Here is an 18,370-nt window from a genome sequence, read left to right as displayed (position 1 = left end):
TTTTTTTTTTTTTTTTTTTTTTTTTTTTTTTTACCATGGACATTCCTTCCTACAGAGTCGGCTGTCAGTTTTGACAGATGGCCTGGCTTCAGGAGGGGGGACAGAGGGCAAGCTCACGGTTAAGGCAGCACCAGGGAACTAGAGCCAGCTGGGCTGATTCGAGGTCTGAAATCTGGGCTGGACCCCAAGTTCCAGCCAGTCAGGGTGGGACAGGGAGCCCTGCTCCGCCCACCCCCACCCCGCTGCAGCTGTACCAGGCGGGTCAGCACGTTTCTTGCTGTCCGTGACCTCCTGGCTGCAGGCAAATAGGGTGGCGAGGGAGAGCAGAGGAATGGGGCCTCAGAGAGAAAGCTGAAGCATGTTCAAGGTCAGAGCTTCCCTCCCCTCCCATCACCCACCCCAGCCCCTTGGCTGATAACAGTTTATGGTGCACCTACTTCCTGAGGGATGTATTCATTCTAGTAAAAATTCATGATACAAAAGTTTGGGCAGGAGGCTGGAAAGCACAGCCACTCCACAGCTCTGTTGAGGGGTGCCTGGCTGAGGTGCTCAGAGACTCCCCTAAAGTGGCAGGAACGGAGGTAAGGGGAATAGAATTTCAGAGGACTCCCAGTTCCTGAAGGGCACAGTGGATTAGGTAAGAAGAGGTCTGGGGCCTTGAGAACAAGGGTCAGTGTGGCTGGGTCAGCTCTGATCTCTGCTGCTGCTGGAGCATTTAGCCGCCCACCCCGTGGGGGGTCAGCACCTGTGGCTTTAGCGTCACACTAGGGGGCTAGTACATCAGGGGCCTGGGAGAGCCGAGCCATTAGCTGGATAATGTACACCGAGAGTTAGTTTATCAGATTCACTGTTTATGCCTCCGTCCACGGACAGAGAGAATGGAACACAGAGTGGGGGCAGGAGGGGCTGACATGAGCCAGAGCAAAAGATTCCAGTGGTGGGAAGCCTCCCAGGGAGTCCTGAGCAGAAAGTAGGCAGGGTAGGTGGTTAGGTGGATGGCAGGAAGAAGAGGGTGCTAGAGGCAAATTCACCAACTGCACAACGTTTTTGTTTTTGTTTTCTGGCTGCGCCGCATGCCTTGCGGGATCCCAGTTCCCCACCCAGGGACTGAACCCGAGCCACAGCAGTGAAAGCCCGGAATCCTAACCACTAAACCACCAAGGAACTCCCCAGCAGCACAATTTTAAAGCCATAGAGTTTAGAGCTGTATCACCTAATCCAGCCCTGCTTGTATGGCCTTGAGTCATCGGTCACAGCCATGACTAACGGCCAGAACCATTAGACCAGACTAAGAACCAGAACTTCCCTGCTCCCCCAACAACAACTTCAGCCCCGTGATCCTTCTAGCACCCTCCAGCCTCCCCCCAATACTGACCCCAGTCCTCTGATTCCATTGGAGCTAGGAATACCCTCTTGAACACTGAGCATTCTTGAGGATTACATGCACCACCCATATCAGCCATTCTGGACAGACATACCTTGTGTGAATACTGCTGATCAACAATCCTCGCCAGCCCGAAATCCCCAATCTTGAGCACGAGGTCCTCCGTGCTGATGAAGATGTTGGCGGGCTTCAGGTCCCTGTGCAGCACGTTGGCGGAGTGGATGTACTTGAGCCCTCGGAGCAGCTGGTACATGAAGAGCTTGGCGTGCTCCTCCGTCAGCGTGCCCTGCTCCAGCAGGCGTGCCAGGTCGGTTTCCATGTACTCCTGGACGATGTAGGCCACGCTGAACTTGAACAGCTCGCCCTGCAGGTCGGCACCCTTGGAACCCAGCACCTCATACACCTTCACGATGTTGTCGTGGTCCAGGCGGCGGATGATCTTGATCTCCCGGAGTGCGTGCTTCATGCTGCGGGCGTCGCTTAGGGTGATCTTCTTCACGGCCACCTTCCGGCGGGCCCTGCTGTCCACGGCCGACAGCACCAGCCCGTTGACGCCGAAACCCAGGGGTTGGAAGTCAACGAAGCGCCCGCCAAGGTCATACCCGTAGACGCTGGCGATGCAGTCGCCCTTCTCAGCCATCGTTGGCTCAGTGGTCAGGGGCTGACCGTGGGACGAAGGGGCAGTCAGGAAAGGCCAAGTCCCAGCTCGTGGCTTCCCCAGCACACCTCATTCTGTCAAGTCCCAAGGCTGAGGGATGCTTTTTCTCCGGGTGATGTCACTGCCACCAGCTCCCTGGAGACAAGAGTGGCATATGTCCATACTCGCTGAGCTGCAGAAGTTGGAGGCTCAGACTGTTTCCTTAACCTGTACCGGGAAGGCTGTCCACCAACTCCTATGTATCCTGCGCCTCCCTGGAAGCTTAGAATGGTTCATGATTCTTTCAAATATAGCATCTTGGAAAGAAAAACCAGTCTCCTTATCTATGTGAACGTAAAGTTCTCTATCATGATGGACCACAAAGTAGAGATGCAGAAACTCTCCCCTTTAAATCCTTTGTTAAAAGAGGCTCCTTCTTGCTGAAATGTGGTGCTGCTGCTGAGCTGTGTTCGTTTACTTTCGATGGTCCAAAGCTCAGTGGTATCACAGCCCTCAGCAGCTTGGGAGCTGCCCTCTGTGTCCCGAGCAGTATGAAGAGATCCCAACAATGGATTCTAGAGGCTCGTAGGGACTTCTTTGTACCTCTGCCAGCTCTCCTTTCTACCAGCTCCTCTTAGATTCTGAAACCCAAACCAGTCTGTTGAGCGTTGGTGAAGAAAGCTGGAGAAATCCAAGCACCTTCCATGAGCTCTACACCAAGTTACACCTGAAGTCCCAGACCTAAGGGCAGCTCAGCTGTCCAGCCAGGATCCTCTGGAGGCTTCAGATGTGGGCAGCATCCTCTGTCACCCCCTCATCCACACTATCTTGAATGAGACAGTGTTCTGCTGGACCCAGAGAGGCTGGCAGGAACGCAGCATCTTTCAGACCAAGTCTCCTTTCCTGTCAAAGAAACAATGTTGGGTAAATTTCCACACTTCAGCTTCCAGCACCTTCCCACTTGTGTGTCTTTTGTTAACCAGCCCAAGTGTTATTTGATCTGTCCAGCCAGCTGAAACACTGCTTGCTCAGGGGATTCCAGGCTTTGCACTGCCCAGCCACACCGCGTGCTGTGTGCAGCGCTCCCCTGGAAAGGAGAGAAGATGGATTGATTTGATAAGATCATCAACTGGTATGCCTTTTATGTAAATGCCTGCTCCCCGAAGGTTAATATGCACAAACTGTGGGTGGCAATGATCAGCTCTGACCTTTGTGAAAATCATTTGTTATGCTCCCCAGACACACACAGCAGCACTAGCTGAGAAGGGTGAGAGTCAAAAGTAACTAGTTGCAGACAGAAAATAAAGGATCAATAATTTTGTTTTTCTACTTGGACCCCTTTTCTTCCTTCTTTTGCAAATGTCTTTGACTATTTTGAGAGAAGTTGCCATGCACTGAGATTTAATTACTTTGTATCTCTTGCTGCCCATGTAGGCAGCATAAGCATACATACCAGATTATAAGGAAATTTTATTGCCACCCTGGAATAAGGATTTTCTGCACAGCAAATCAGGGCACAGACTTCTTAGCATGACACCAGGGCTGGCATGGTGAACTGTATTCTTTTTGATAATGGGGACCTAGCTCTTCAAAGCAATGAGTCAAATCATATCCTGACTGCTCCCTGGTGGCTGCTGACTCAAATTACAGGCATAGGACCTAAGTGGGGAGAAAAAAATGGCAAAACTAGCAATGTAAATTCAGATCTCTGAAGTAAAGGCAATATCATAGCTTCTAAGGAAGTGACAGTCTTTATAAGTTTATAAAGTCCACACACACAGAGAGAACAAACACTATATCCTGTGCAAAGGACTGAATCTAGCCAGGGCTGCTTCTTAATTCCCATAATCCTGTAGGGTCCCCTGCAGGGATACTTTCACATCTGAACTCTACAAATGATAAATGAAGCAAAACAACAGTCAACTCAATGTTCTAAAACCAAGGGGGCAAATTAGGGGACAGAGACGACCTGAAATAGTAAATAATCAGATGCCCTCTAAAGACTACTAATGAAAGAAATTTACCAAGAGTCTGGAACATAGTAATTGCTCAACAGATGTTACCTGTTGTTGCTATTGTTAAAAATTCCCTTATGCTTGAATAAGATGTACCTAACATTCTGATGTTTCATCAATCTTCAGCAATTCTACTCTGTACGTTTTTATCGGGCCCAGCAGCAAAATAATCAGAACTTAAGACTGGGAAATAACTGTAACAAACAAGTCCTGTGGCCCTCAACTGGGGGTGGTCCTGCCTTCCTTAGCTGCTCTGACGAGGAGTCACTACAGGCCTTTAATGAGCAGGGCCAGATTTGCCAATCATCCTGCCAAGCATCACTATCAGTGAATAACTGACACCCACCCCCAAATGCCAGCATCTCCACTGAGAGACTACGATTCCAGTCTGAGTTCTCACTTTACAGATAAGGGCACTGAAGCTCAGGGAACACCAGCTCAGTGCTCCTAGCATAGATAGGGTCAGTAAACATTCGATGAATTGATAAATGAATACCATTCACTCTGAGGATTCCTAGCCAGTTAGAGACAGTGCTGGGACCACCCACTGAGCCTGTCTATGGCCTGTGCTGTGAAGTCCACCTGGACACCTAATTTAGGGGAACAAAAGAGACACCTGGGGCCCCGTTCCATCCCTCCTCCAACTCCTGCTACCCAAGTCTGGTAACAGAAACTAAACTGGAACACCTTTCACTTTCTACTCATATACTTGGCCTGATTCCCAAGGGCAGAGCAAACAGAGGAAATTATATATTGCTTTATAAGGGGAGATGCTGAAGTCTTCTTCCCTTTCCGGCTCCCAATGGGCTGTAAACAGACAGGAATGAGCACCTAAGCAGGGAGATGACATCACCAGCAAGCTGAAGGCAGGATTTGTTCCAGATCAGCTGCAGTGCAGATAATCTGTGGATAATTAAGAGGGGCTTTATTTATTTTTAAAACTCTTTCTTCTTCCTCTCACAGAGGGAGGAAATATCTGTGTGTGTGTGTGTGTGTGTGTGTGTGTGTGTGTGTGTGTGTAGAGAGGAGAGGCCAAAGGGCAGAGAATTTTTATGCTTAAATTTTTCGTGTCTTGCCATAAACATGAATTTTATTTCACAAAACTAATTTGGATTGTGTGTGTGTGTCTGTGTGTGTGTGTGTGTGTCTCAGTGGTCTGCCCAACATGCTATCAGCAGGAACCCCGTCACCTTGGGAAGGCTCGATTCCAGCCAATCCACCATCCTCATGGCCTCTAAATACACTCTTTTAATTCCCATCCTGCTTCTTTGCTTGCACCTTTCCGGTTCCTGAAATATCCTGCTTCTTCCCCACTTGTTAAAATCCTGTCCATCATTCCAAATCCAGATGAAATCTCACTTCCTCTCTGATTTACCATATACTAATCTGGGCTGTTACTTAAATTTTTATACATGTCCATCTCTCAACTAGGCTTTAAGTTTCTCAAGCCCAGGACACAAAGTAGTGCTTAGAACATAACTGTGAATTGGAGTTACCTGAGGTGCATTTGTTATGTCTACGAAACCGTGATGCCTACCTTCCCTAGACAGTCAGCCTCCTCCCCTTTCCATCGCTGCCCCAGTGCAACGTGTTCATTGCAACAGGGATCTTCACACAACAAGCCCCAACTGCTCAGACAAACCAATATCTCTGAACTTCAGTATCATCTGCTTAGATGCTGCCTCTCTTAGCATTTCAACACGAACAAGGCAGCCCTCATCTGACCATTTCTCTGTTCCCATTTGAGTTTACTGTTATTCATCTCTTCTCAAGCCTCCTTATTTTCTAAGTTTTCCCCTATCATTCCTCTATAATTTCTACCGTAAGCCCTTTGCCTTTCCCTACAGGTGGACTGATTATGAAATACCAATTACCTAAGAAGTCTCGGATTAGGGCTATCTTCTTGCGTGGTGTACCAAGAGGCGTGGGCCCATCGGCCCTGGAGAGGGGCACATCCAGCATCTGGACGTGCCCACCTGGGCAGAGGAGTGAGTATGGCAGCTCTTGGTGTGATGCAGCATCTCAGGGCAAAGCACGGTCATTCTGCATTTGGGGGTGGTGACTCACAGCTGCTCTGAATCACAGGTGTGATTTGGAACCAGGGAGCTGGCATTCACCTTGAGAGGCGGAAAGGTCATGGGTTCAGCTGTGCTCAAATGACAGTCAGCGAGAAGAACACATGTAACTCTTCCAAGGGCAGCAAGGCTCCCACAATTCCATGGTGAACATCGTAATAAACACAGGAGTAGAAATCTCTACCCCAGGACTCCTAGCAATGGTGCTTCTTTTCTCCACTGATTTCTCACCAACTTTCCATCAGTCTCTTATTTGAGGCCAATTAATTATCCTCTCATGCATCCAGCCTTTTAACACGTGGAGGCAAACCAGAGATTGGTGGTGTGTGCCAATTGTCCCTTTCTGGGATTCCTGGAGCTCTAGTTTACAAAGCGGCTTTGGAGAGTCTAAATTTAGACTCACTTCCTCTGCCTGCTCTGATCCTCCCAAACCTCAGGCTGGTGGCTTTCAGCAGGAACTAAGGCCTCCAGCATTGGAGGCCTTGTCTGGAGGACATTTCCCAGATACTGCTTTCTTCCCTCTCCTGAGCACCCCAAGACTTGCAGGAAAACCTTCCCTGGCAGGGCTGATGTTTACAGTTGAACAGGCTGTACACTGCACAATTCCAGGTAGTACCATTCATATCAGTCAAGTCTGTCTGACTCGAAGTTCCATGATCCTAATTGCTGCAATCTATGTGAATGAAGTCCCTAGACAAGAGATTGGCAATTTTTTTTCTACAAAGGGCTAGAGAATAAAAATCTTAGGCTTTGTAGGACAGTCTCTGTTACAATTATTCAACCCTGCCTTTGTATCACAAAAGCAGCCACAGACAATACCCAAATGAATGGCATGGCTCTGTTTCAATAAAACTTTATTTACAAAAATAGGTGGGGGGCTGGATTGGGCCAGGGGGTAAGTTGCTCTAGACCCCTGCTCTAGATTGTGTAGGAATGCCCTCTAGCTTGTTCCCAAGGAGGCACTGAAGTGTGTGGTAACCAGGCCCCTTTCCGGCTCTTTCTGCACCGTCTCCTCTCTCCTGGACTCAATCCCCTACCACCAGCCCCGGTTGCACCTCACAGTGGCACTATCCCACGCCTGCCCTCCCCGGGAGGAACGCTGGGCTTGGGATCCCACCCAGGCTTAGTTCAGCTCATCTGTAGGTCTTGTGCCCTCAGGACCCAGCTCTCTGCTTTCCACAAGCTACCTTCCAGCTCTGCGATTCTATGGTGCTGTTGACGGGCCTCGCTCCCAAACCCCACGTGCATCTCAACAGAGCCTTTCTGGGGAACTGGTGAAGATGACACTATGAAGATGGGGTAACTACACACGTGGAGGGTTCACTCTGGGCCAAGGGACTGATTAGTTGGGTCTCACAAGAACCCCATGAGGTTGATATCATTCTCCCATGAAGCCCCCACAGGGAAATGACTTTCCCAAAGTCGCACAAGTAGCCAGTGATGAATCTGGGGTGTAAACGCGGGTCTGTCTGACTCCAAAGCCCACACTTCTCATCACTGTAGCCCATTAGCTGAGCCCAAGTAGGTGATTCCCACCAAGAACCGTCTAGACCCAATGTGACTTCCCAGGACTAGTGAAGGACAAATTTGGGGTTTGCACACCGTGTGGTTCTTCTCAAACTAAAGCACAAGCCAGCCGGCTACCTTTTCAGCCTGTGTTTAGCTTCAGTGTGGAGATCACAGTTAATTAGCCCATTTGATAAAAAGAAAAACTGAGAAATAAAACATTAAAATGAGATTAAGAGTTAAGGAAAACTAAACCAAACCAAAAAGAAAACACAACACACAAAAAAACCCCAAACAACGGCAGCAACAAAAAACCTCCACCAAGTTCAAACAGCCATAACCCTGCTTTCCAACCAGTACTTGACCTCTTCTTTAACTGTAAACCTCAGATGCCAGAGGCCCTGGCTGCAGGGACTGGCCATCATAGAGGGTAGCTGAGCTGAGCATCCTCCCAGCTGGTCCTGTAGCTGCCACTGGTCACCTGCCCAGGAACCATTCCCACTTCCTCCAAAGGAACAGAAACCAAGTCTGGGTTAGCCATTGAGCAGCTGAGCCCAACTCAGGGTTGACTCATGGTTAGATGATGGGTCTAAACCAGGGCTTCTCAACCTCAGAATGATTGAAATTTTGTGCCAGGTCCTTCTCAGCTGCAGGGCTGTCCTGTGCACTGTAGGATGTTTAGCAGCATCCCTGGCCTCTACCCACTAGATGCACTAGTAGCACCCTCCCAGTTGTGACAACCAAAATGTCCCTAAACAGTGAAAACTATCACCAGTGGAGAAGGCACAAAATTACCCCTAGTTGAGAACCACTGGTCCAAAGCAGCAGTCTCCAGCAGTATTGGCAATTGCACAGAAGGGTTATTTGTTTCATGGAGCTATACGGTACAGGGTATGGTATCGCCAAAAGTTTAGCAACCCCAGCCTTGCTCCACTAAATGCCAACAGCGCCCCCTGGTTCCTGTGACAGCCTCACACATAGCCAAAATCCTAGAGGGCAATGACATCTCCCACACGCATCCCTGCTGAGGGCCATGAATCTAAGTCAATCGTGCTAACCCAACTCCCCTTTGACAATGGGTGGTTTAGAGGTGATCATATCAGCCAGTTCTGGACAATAAGCCTTAAAGGCACTAGAGGGGCCTCACTGAAAAAGTTTTCTTTCCCTACTCCCTGTCCTTAGATGCACTTGTAGGAAGAAGTGGTGTTGGTGCCACAGCAGCCATCTTGAGACCATGTGGGGACAAGCTCGGAGACCAAGCCAGCACACCAGAGTTGGCAGATGAGCATGGGGCCTTGTAGACATCGCTGAGCCAAGCCTGGAAATGCCTGCCTCCAGCTTTCTAGCCAAGTGAGATGGTCAAGCTCTATTTTTGTTTAAGACATTTTTACTGTCTTTTTTCTTTTAACCTGAAGCTGTCACTGTCCACCTGATAGTAACCTGCTAGGTATATGGTTGGTCTAAGTGGGAAATAAAGAGATGTAGAACATATGGCTCCCGACCTCAAGGAGCTTATATTCCTATAGGGAGAGAAGGACCACATAACAATAACAGAAACAGTGCAAGAATATTTGGGGACCAACTTCATAGTTCCACTGCAAGTGCAGTAAGAGGCCCAGGAAGATGAGTCAGAGAAGCCTCCTGGAGGAGGGGGAAGGCAGCTTCCAAGACCACCACCAATGGTCCCCGCCTCCTGGCTTCAGGCTCTGTGGAATCCCCTCCCCTAAGTCTGTGTGGACTTACTGACTCACTTCTAAGGAACAGAATATGGCGGAAATAATGGGATGTCACTTCTGAGATCAGGTTATGAGAAGACTGTGGCTTCCATCCCAGGTGATAGCTCTGGGGATAGCCAGTGGCCATGTCATGAGGCAGCCCTGAGGGGAGACCCGGGTGAGTTCTTGCAACGGGATCTTCTGAGGTCCGCTGGCCACTAAATGAGTGAGCCAGGAAGCGGATCTTCCCCAAAGTGAGCTTGAGAGGACTCCAGCCCTCTCCGGTGGCCACGGCCCCACTGAAGGCTCACAAGAGACCTTACACCACAGGCACCCAGCTAAAAGCTGTGGCCGGATTCCTGCCTCACAGAAACTGTGTGACAGCAAATGCTGTTTAAGCCAGTAAATATGGGGGTATTTATTATAGACAACAGGTAACTAACGGAGAGGAGGGATGCAGAGACCTCGGCTCTTGACATGTCCAAGATGGAAAAGATGCAAACTTGGCCTGAAATCTTGAGGCTTTGGGCATGGGGTCCTGGGTCTTACCTGGCTTAGAGCCCATCAGATTCTAGAGCCAGACAGAACCTTGGGAAGTCAGCAGGGTTGTTGCAGGGGGTGGCGGTGGGGGAATCTTACCTCCCTTTTTTCACTGACTTAACCCCGGGGGTGAGTTCTATGTCTGGCACACAGTGAGGGTTCCAGAAATAAATAGCAGTTGACACAGGAATGGCTACGTTGTGCAGTAAGATTAGGATTATGACAAAGTATAACCCAAATGGAAAGACAAATTTAAAAAATGTGCCCCCTGAGGCGCAGATCAGAAAGTTTTTGAACCCCTCCATGGTGAGTGGGAGATAAAGCGGGGGGCTCAAGCAACGATGCCACACAAGCCCCAGAAGAGAGGTGACCAGGAGGCGTTTCCTCACCAAGGAGAGGACTGCTAGTCCCAAGGCAGTGATCACTGCGTTACCTCTGGTTTTTAGCATCAGGGCCCCCAGGAATCAGGAGAAACAACTCTTCCTGGTCATCCAGCTCTTGAAGTGAAGTACCACTCCCCCGACCCAGGAGGGAAACAGGCTGGAGGCGTTCATGGGCAGTAAGGTACCCGAGTCTGGAAGCCCCTTCTGTTTGTGGAAACCCACATGCACGGGCAGATGGTTCTTTCCAGTGTTATCACCCATGAGGCCAACTCAGGCTGCAGTGTCCCGAGCCTCTCTTGCCCCCAGGACCACTCCAGCTGAGGTCCCGGGATCCCCTTCATACACCAGCTGGCAGGACAGTAACCAACCCAGGCCCAAAGCACTTCTTGGCCTAAAATATGTGTGTCTCAAGCAGGGAGCCACTGACAGGCGCCCCAGTGAGCATCCGCCTCTGAGATGTGCAAACTCCCTGAACGTCCCTTTGAGGCAGTGAGGCCACTGGCCCTGGTTTGTTTCCCTTATACGGTTTCCTCCAGAACATGCCGGTGGGGGTGCCACCGAGTAAGAAACAGGAGGGGAACCTGTTTTATCCTCAGATCCCTGAGGGGGGATGGGAGGAGAGCTACAGAGGGCTGGAAAGAAAAAACGAGTGGCTAGAACATCAGATTCTGGGATTACTGCCTCCCCCAAAAGCAAACTCTGGGCGTATTCAGTTCAGTCTTTCCTCTGCCTTTTTCTCTTGAAAATTACGTAACCAGCCAGGGAGAACAAAGGCTTCCCAAGCCTCCCAACAATACTGAAATAGCACGGAGAGAAATTCCGGAGGCCTCATTTGGAGCTCTGATGCCCACATCAGCGCAGAGCTGGGGGCGGGCAGTCAGTCTGGGTCCCTGAGTGTGGGGTGTGGGTGCTGGTCGCCACGGGAACAGCACGGGGGCAGGGGCTGTACCTGCCTAGGCTTGAGGCTGGGAGTCTGATTTTCAGATCACCAGTGTGTGAGGGTGTGACAGCATTTAAATCCTTCTGATTTGAGACAACTACATTTGACCTTTCTGGACGCAAAGGGAAACTTCTCATTTTTCTTTCTTTTTTGTTTTTTTAAAGGAAGGAAACCTGGCATCACAGAAGATGTTAGCCTCTTTCAATATCTAAATCAGGACAGTTATGACTTAAGTGGCTAAATAAGGTGAGCCTCTTTGGGGCTTGCTTTGTCTGGACTGTATTCTAAAGGGTAGAGATCCCAGCCAGGGTCTAGGCTTCTCAAAAGCAGAGCCTGCATCTTTCATTTCTCCCACACATTGTTTTTTTTTTTTGCATTACGCGGGCCTCTCACTGTTGTGGCCTCTCCTGTTGCGGAGCACAGGCTCCGGATGCGCAGGCTCAGCGGCCATGGCTCACGGGCCCAGACGCTCCGCGGCATGTGGGATCTTCCCGGACCGGGGGACGAACCCGAGTCCCCTGCATCGGCAGGCGGACTCTCTACCACTGCGCCACCAGGGAAGCCCTCTCCCACACTTGCTTTAGCACCCACTGCAGAGTGCCCACGGGCCACTGTGTCTTCCTGAATTCCGAGATTACTCTCTGTGAGCCCAGGTTTCATGAGAAAGTCACTTCCAGGCACATGGTCCGCCTCAGCTGGCATTTATCGAGGACCTACTATGTGCTGGGCACGGTGACACACGTCCAGTGATGTTTGAACTTTCACAGCACACTGTGGGGAACTATTCCCTGACATGAATGAACACTGTGCCAGTGATCTGTGCATGGTAGGCACCTGTTTCCTCCTCTTCCGTTTTGACAGAGCGCAAGTAACTTTCTGAAGATCACACACTAGAAAGGGGTTGAGCCCGCTTCCTGACCCAGGCTTGGTTGCAATGCCAGTGCATTCTGTCATCTCCCGTGGGGACTTCTGTCATGGGGGGTCCCACCCCCATCCCTCTCACATTTCAGTGCTTGCTTTTGTTTTTCTAGTTTCCCCAGTTCCTTGGAGAAGAAGAATTTGCTTTCCTCCTTTAAGTCATCTTGGAAATTGGCATCGCTTCTAAAGGTCTCAGCCTCTAACCTCATAGTTTCCTTGGTTCTACTCACCAGCCATACAAAATGTCTTTCAGCCCATTGAAGATGTCATCTTCTCTCTTGCCTCTGGGCCTCCACACATGCTGTTCCCCCTCCTTTTCCTCTGGCTAATTCTTATTCATCCTTTGGGTACAAGTTTAAATGCCCCTTCATCCAGGAAGCTTTCCCTGATACTCCTTTCCCTCCCCAGACTAGCTTATCTGTCAGGTTGTGTCCTTCACCTCCCCCTCTCATATCACTTTCTCCCTTTTTGTTTCAGCTTTAATCGCTTGTCTTCAGTGTTTGACTGGAAGCTTGGTGAGGGCAGGGACCCCTTCATGTGCATCACTCTAGCCCCAGTGCCTAATTCCTAACCTACTCAATAATAAATAATACTTGGGCAGAACAAATGCATTCCGAGGAGCCCCATGCTCCAGAGGACCATTTACAAATTCAAATTAGTGAAACTCACTTCTTTCCTCCCCGTTAGAGATGCCAACCAGATGTGAGAATTTCGCAAGTCTCTTCTGACTCAAATCCTCTGTGCAGTGCGGTCCCTTTAAATAAATTTCATAGGGTTCTTGACTTCTTTCACTGGTCTGTTTCTCACCCAGTTACCTGGCCCATTATCCAGCAAATATATCACACACTACTCCCTCCTATTCTCATGGAGGCTAATCATTTACAGGGGTTGCACTCAGAGGTACAAAGAAATCATTCATAGAGCAGAAAAAATGTCCCCTCTCCTGGTGATTGCATCTCCCTGTTCACAAGTGACAGAAGAAGTGGTATTTTGACAGCTCAGGTGACAGCAACAATGTCTGGCCCACACGGGACTGCCATAGCTGAGGAGGAAAGCCATAGGCTGGGAGCCAGGAGGCCTGGGTTCCAGTCCTACCACTGCCTGGGAGCTCTCTAGCAAGGAGTTTCTAATCTGTGAAGTGGGAATAACCATGCTTCCCCGCTTACTCGTGGGAATCAGAACAGGGTGGTGATCTGAATATACTTCCAAAAGTATTTCGCACAAATTGGAGGTAAGTCACGACCACAAACCAATTATACTAAAATTAAACCACTTCCACAGTGATGTTAGCTGGGCTCTAGGGGGTCGGAACTGTTACCCTTTCTCATCCCTTCACAGTCCTCCAAGAGTGAGTGGCCTCTGCATGGGAAGAAGTGAGTATTCGTTCACTAGCCATTGCACAATCGTTTTGAGTCTTTTTTTTGGCAGGGGGCAGGATGAGGGGAACTTTAGGCTAAATTATCCCTGTCTTCTCTTATGACCTAGAACACACTGAGACACCCAGCCCAGGATGGAGCGTCTAGGAATGAGTCTACAATGAATCACTGCAATGGACCGGATGTTTGTATCTGTGCCCCACACACAATTCATATGTTGAAATCCTAATCCCCAATGTGACGGTATTAGAAGTGGGGCATTTGGGAGGTGATTAGATCATGAGGATAGAGCCCTCATGAATGGGAGTCCTGATAAAAGGGACCCCAGAGAGCTCTTTCACCCCGTTTGTACCATGTGAGGATACAATGTAGATACAATCAGCCATCTACAATCCTGAAAAGGGCTCTCACCAGAAGCCGACCATGCTGGCCCCCGATCCTGGACTTCCCAACCTCCAGACCATAAGAAATAAATTTCTATTATTTATAAGCCACTCCGTCTATGGTTTTGTTGTAGCAGCCTGAACAGACTAAGATATTCACCAAGGGGCTGACCAAGTCCATCATGGTGAGGCCATTTGCTCTCACTTATTAACCTCCATGTATCCATCGCCCTCTCCTCGCTCTCCTTGTGAGTGCCTCCTTCACTGAAAGCTTATTAGACCCCAAGAGTCAGAACCCCATGCCACAGAGATAACACTGTAGGAACCTGACCCATTGGAGGGGAAATGTGCTGACGGGGTACTTTTCATTTTCCTCCTCGCTCTAGCAGGAGAGATACTGGGGAGTGTCACTGGCCTCTTCGGAACAATGAACTCCCACAAGCCTGTGAGGGATTCCACATGCAAATAAGCCTCTTACGTTCGATGGTCAGTGACATCAAACCCCACCGGACATAGAAGGGGGAGGGAAGGAAGTGATCAGCCTTCCGATGGATCATGAGCTCCCTGGAGAAGAAGACAGATGGCTCCAGTGCCTGGGAGGGGAGTGGAGGAAGGTTGGGAAAGAAAGCAGTGGAAGCAAGAGAGTAAGAATGAGGAGAGAGAAGGAAGGGTAACAGGAGGAAAGAAGGATCCTGCCCCCACTCCCAGAGGCCACTCCTGCCTCCTTATTGAGTCGCTGGGCTGTTGTTAGCACTTGGCACACACAGACCGTCCTCACAGCCCGGGAGCCTTAGACACACATATCAATAAAGTCCTCATTGCAGAAAATGCTGGAACCTTGACAAAAGCAGCAGTATGACCAACACAATACAGCGCATTAGCTTGACAAACATAATGGTGCCAGCAGCCACCAACTCCACAGCTCTCCCAGATACAGGGGGTCCTGGGCAGGAACTGGATTTTACCAGCTCAGTGTCATTAGCTGGAAACCTGGATCAGGCTGGCACTGAGGCCAACACAGTGTAAGCATTTGGGTGGGACAGTGACGCAGTGAAGCATTCCTTCACCTCTCCCATTCTCTGCAGACTCCAGATAAACGAACCTTGGGATTTAATGAGTTCTGAAAAACCAGCACAAACCAGGCTCTGTGTCCTTGTTATGCTAGAGTTCTCAGGTGCCAGGAACAAGAGAAAAGCCGATGGGTGTGGGCAGGGGGCTGCCTGGGGAAGGGCTCAGCCACTCCCAGGCTTAAAGGTAGATCCAGCTTCCAAGCCACCCTCTGAGAGGAAGACTACTGGGTAGACATTGCCCTCAATATCTACCAAGGCTATAGGGCCAGGGCAAATTAGGGCTCAAAGGAGTAGGTAAGGCAGTTGACTGGGTGGGCATTGTGGACAGAGCTGCCTTCCAGAACATGAGCGAGGAGGTAAGGCCAGATAGTAAGAAGGGGTGGCGGGAAGGAGCTGCCCCCTCCAGCACTGGTCACCTCTCACTCAGAGTAAGCAGAGAGAGATGACCATCGTCCCCTCGTATCCATGGGGATTGGTTCCAGGAACCCCTGTGGATACCAAAATCTGAGGATGCTCAAGTCTCTTATATAAACTGGCATGGTATTTGCATATAACCTACGCACATCCTCCTGCATACTTCGAATCATCTCTAGATGACGTATAACCCCTAATACAATAAAAATGCTATGTTACTAGTTTCTGGAGTGCAGCAAATTCAAGTTTTGCTTTTTGGAACTTTCTGGAAATTGTTTTCAAATGTTTTTGACCCACAGTTGGTTGAATCCACAGATGTGGAACCCATGGATGCAAAGGACTGACTCCCCTGCTCACCGCGGGTGGTGGGAGGAAGCGCTACCCACCCATCAGTAAGAACCTCCTAGGGGGGAAAAAGGCTGCTTTTACAGTAAGGCTTTATATTATGACAAAAATGACAAAAATCAATGACAAAAATCACTTTCTTTTTTCAAGCAACAATGTAACTTGTTTTTAATTTAGAATCTGTTTCAACTGCCCAAACTGTGAATTAGGATCCCAAGTGCGGACAGATAGAGTCTCGGGATATAGTGCCTGTGCTCATGAGGCCAGGCTTCAGGAAGCCTGGAGAGAAGTGCAGTGTGGGTCTCATTAGGATGGAGCCGAGGGTTCCTGCAAGAGTCCTGACCAACCGGAACTGAGGTAGAGGGTTCGGGACCCAAAGTCCACCTGCATCCCTTGGTTCAGTTTTATAAGGCGAGTTTTTCTTTGAAATAAAGCAAACCAGACGCTGACTTTGATAGTCATCTTTTTGACCTGTGGAGCGATTTGTTCCGTCTTTCTTTGACACAACTGCAGAAAGGGACGGAGTGCCAGCTTCCACCCCACGCTCACCAGGCTCCAAGGAGCAAAGATTGGCTCTGATTTCTTCTGAAGTGCCAGAAAAGATGACTGGGACTAAGGCCTGGAAAAAAATCTTAGATACCTGTGCCTGTGCTCAGGGTGTTCTCTGAGCCTGGACTTGCCCTTTCTGTTCCCACTCCCTGCCAAGGTCGCCTATGGGATCACCTCCCAGGGGAAGCTGGTGAGGGCTGTGACCAGACTGAACAGAGTTGAGGCGGTGATGTGGGAGGAGATAGGACCCTGTCTTGATAATACTGCCATCTGTTCTCTTTGCTTCAGCCAGACTACCTTAGTTTAGGTCCTGGATATGCTGACATGCTCAGAGTCTGCATCCCACCACCTCTAGCTTTTGTCCCCACTGTAGCAGCGGGGTGCGAGACAATTCACATTTGCTTTCCTGCAGCTGAGAGCACTGTAGCATCTGTGGCTTCCCTCTCGGCACAGGTTTAGAATGAGTGAATGAATGAATGAATGAAGCCCCAACAGCCCCCAAATGGTCTCTCTACCACCTTCCTGCAACCTCTCCAGTCCATCCTCCTTTCTGCTTCCAATTATCTCGGAAACACAACTGATCATTCCATTCTCTTGTTTTCAAAAGGTTTTCAATAGCTCCCCACTGCCCAGAGATTAAAGCCCAAGCTTCTCACACAGCCCCTGCATCAGACCTGATCTGTCTTCCGCCTCACGTCCAACCACTCCCTAAACTGCACCCCACACAGACTGGGGCGATTGTTCCTGACTTGCCACCTTCCTAGAACATGCAGCCCGTATGTTGGTGATACTGTCCTCTTTGGGTCCCTGAAGCAGTGCTACCCTAATGTCACCCTGCCGTCCTCAGAGTAAACTCTCTCTTCTCCAGGATCATGAAGCACAACGCCTACACCTAAGGCAGTAATCTCATGGGGTTGTACCTCTCTGTAGTCCTTCTTCCCACTACTGGGAATCCTGAGAGCAAAAGCACAGTGGCTGGCTCATCCTTATTTCCCCAGCCTTGTACAATTCCTGGCATACAGTAGGTACTCAATAAAAAGTTGATGAACAAATAAAGAGATGGGTGGGAATGGAGCCAGGGACTTGAGAGTGGAAGTGTTTGGAAGAGGTGCTTGGGGGAAGTGCGCATAGAGGCACATCCCCTGGAGGGGTGATGTGCTGGTGGAAGTGTGGTCGGTTCTCTGGGACAAGAGCAGGATGGTCACAGGAACAAGGGAGCAGTTGAATGGTGAGCACTGAAGACTGGGCCGGAGACTGGGCCGGGCTTACAGACCACACTGGGGCAGCACCCGCCAAGGTGTGGGTGACAGTGAAGTCAGATAGAAGCTGAGCGGAGGTGTGGAAACAGATAGTTGACTTAGTGGGAGTGTTGCAGAGAGTCCGGTGGAACCAAAAGGAACTGGGATCAGAGAAGGGATTTTGCTGGTAGGTTCCTGGTAACTGCTCGCTTTCAGGTATCACACCAAAGGCGGGGCATCACCAGCTTGGTAGGAACAGACCAGCTTAAGCAAAAATAAACCCAGAGAGCAACTGCATGCCATTCCCTTAGGTGTTCTTTGTTTTTTTTTTCTCCTCCCAGCTTTCAGATCATCACACTGACAAACTCGGGATGCTAAATTCAGGTTGTTTACCAAGGCTACCTACCTCCTCAGGCCCATCTGTCTAGTTCCCTTCATTCATCAACAGCCACGCTGAAAGAACACATAGGTGAGTCTTCCCATGAACTGTCTTGCCCGATTTTTCTGGAAGCTTCAGCTGTCATAGACAGTGTGCCATATGGCAGTGTGCCATAGTTCTTTTATTGTGTGGTAGTCCCACAGATAGCAATAAAATTAAGGTGAAAACAAATTTGCAAAGCAACTTTCCACTCTCCAAAGCATTTGCATGTATTTTTAATATTTAATACTTTCATGTAATATTTACTGAGCATCACTTTGTACCAGGCAGTGGGGAGGACCCAGGGCAAATCAAGCAGACACAATCCCTGGTCCCAAGGAACTTACAGTCTGGGGGTGGAGAGGCAGATGTGACACAAATATTGGCACAAATAGCGTGTACATATGATTACAACTGTGATAAACGTATCATGGGAAAGTTCAGGATGCTATGAGCAGGGGTGA

The 18,370-nt window shown here is 49.4% G+C and overlaps 1 protein-coding gene across 1 annotated transcript in view; it reads right to left on the bottom strand.

The window, feature by feature from the left end:
• MAPK4 (mitogen-activated protein kinase 4) overlaps positions 1-18,370 on the bottom strand; it is a 170,435-nt gene that overhangs the window by 70,875 nt on the left and 81,190 nt on the right. Inside the window, 1 exon segment of the mRNA XM_024756831.1 lies at positions 1,479-2,924. Coding sequence (XP_024612599.1) covers positions 1,479-2,024 — 546 coding nt within the window. The 5' untranslated portion in view covers positions 2,025-2,924.

The sequence above is a fragment of the Neophocaena asiaeorientalis genome, unplaced genomic scaffold (genome assembly GCF_003031525.2).
Source record: "Neophocaena asiaeorientalis asiaeorientalis breed wild unplaced genomic scaffold, Neophocaena_asiaeorientalis_V1.1 scaffold133, whole genome shotgun sequence".
In the NCBI taxonomy this organism is placed as follows: domain Eukaryota; kingdom Metazoa; phylum Chordata; class Mammalia; order Artiodactyla; family Phocoenidae; genus Neophocaena; species Neophocaena asiaeorientalis.
Note: the sequence above shows the minus strand (reverse complement) of the source record. Positions and strands in the feature narration are given on the sequence as shown.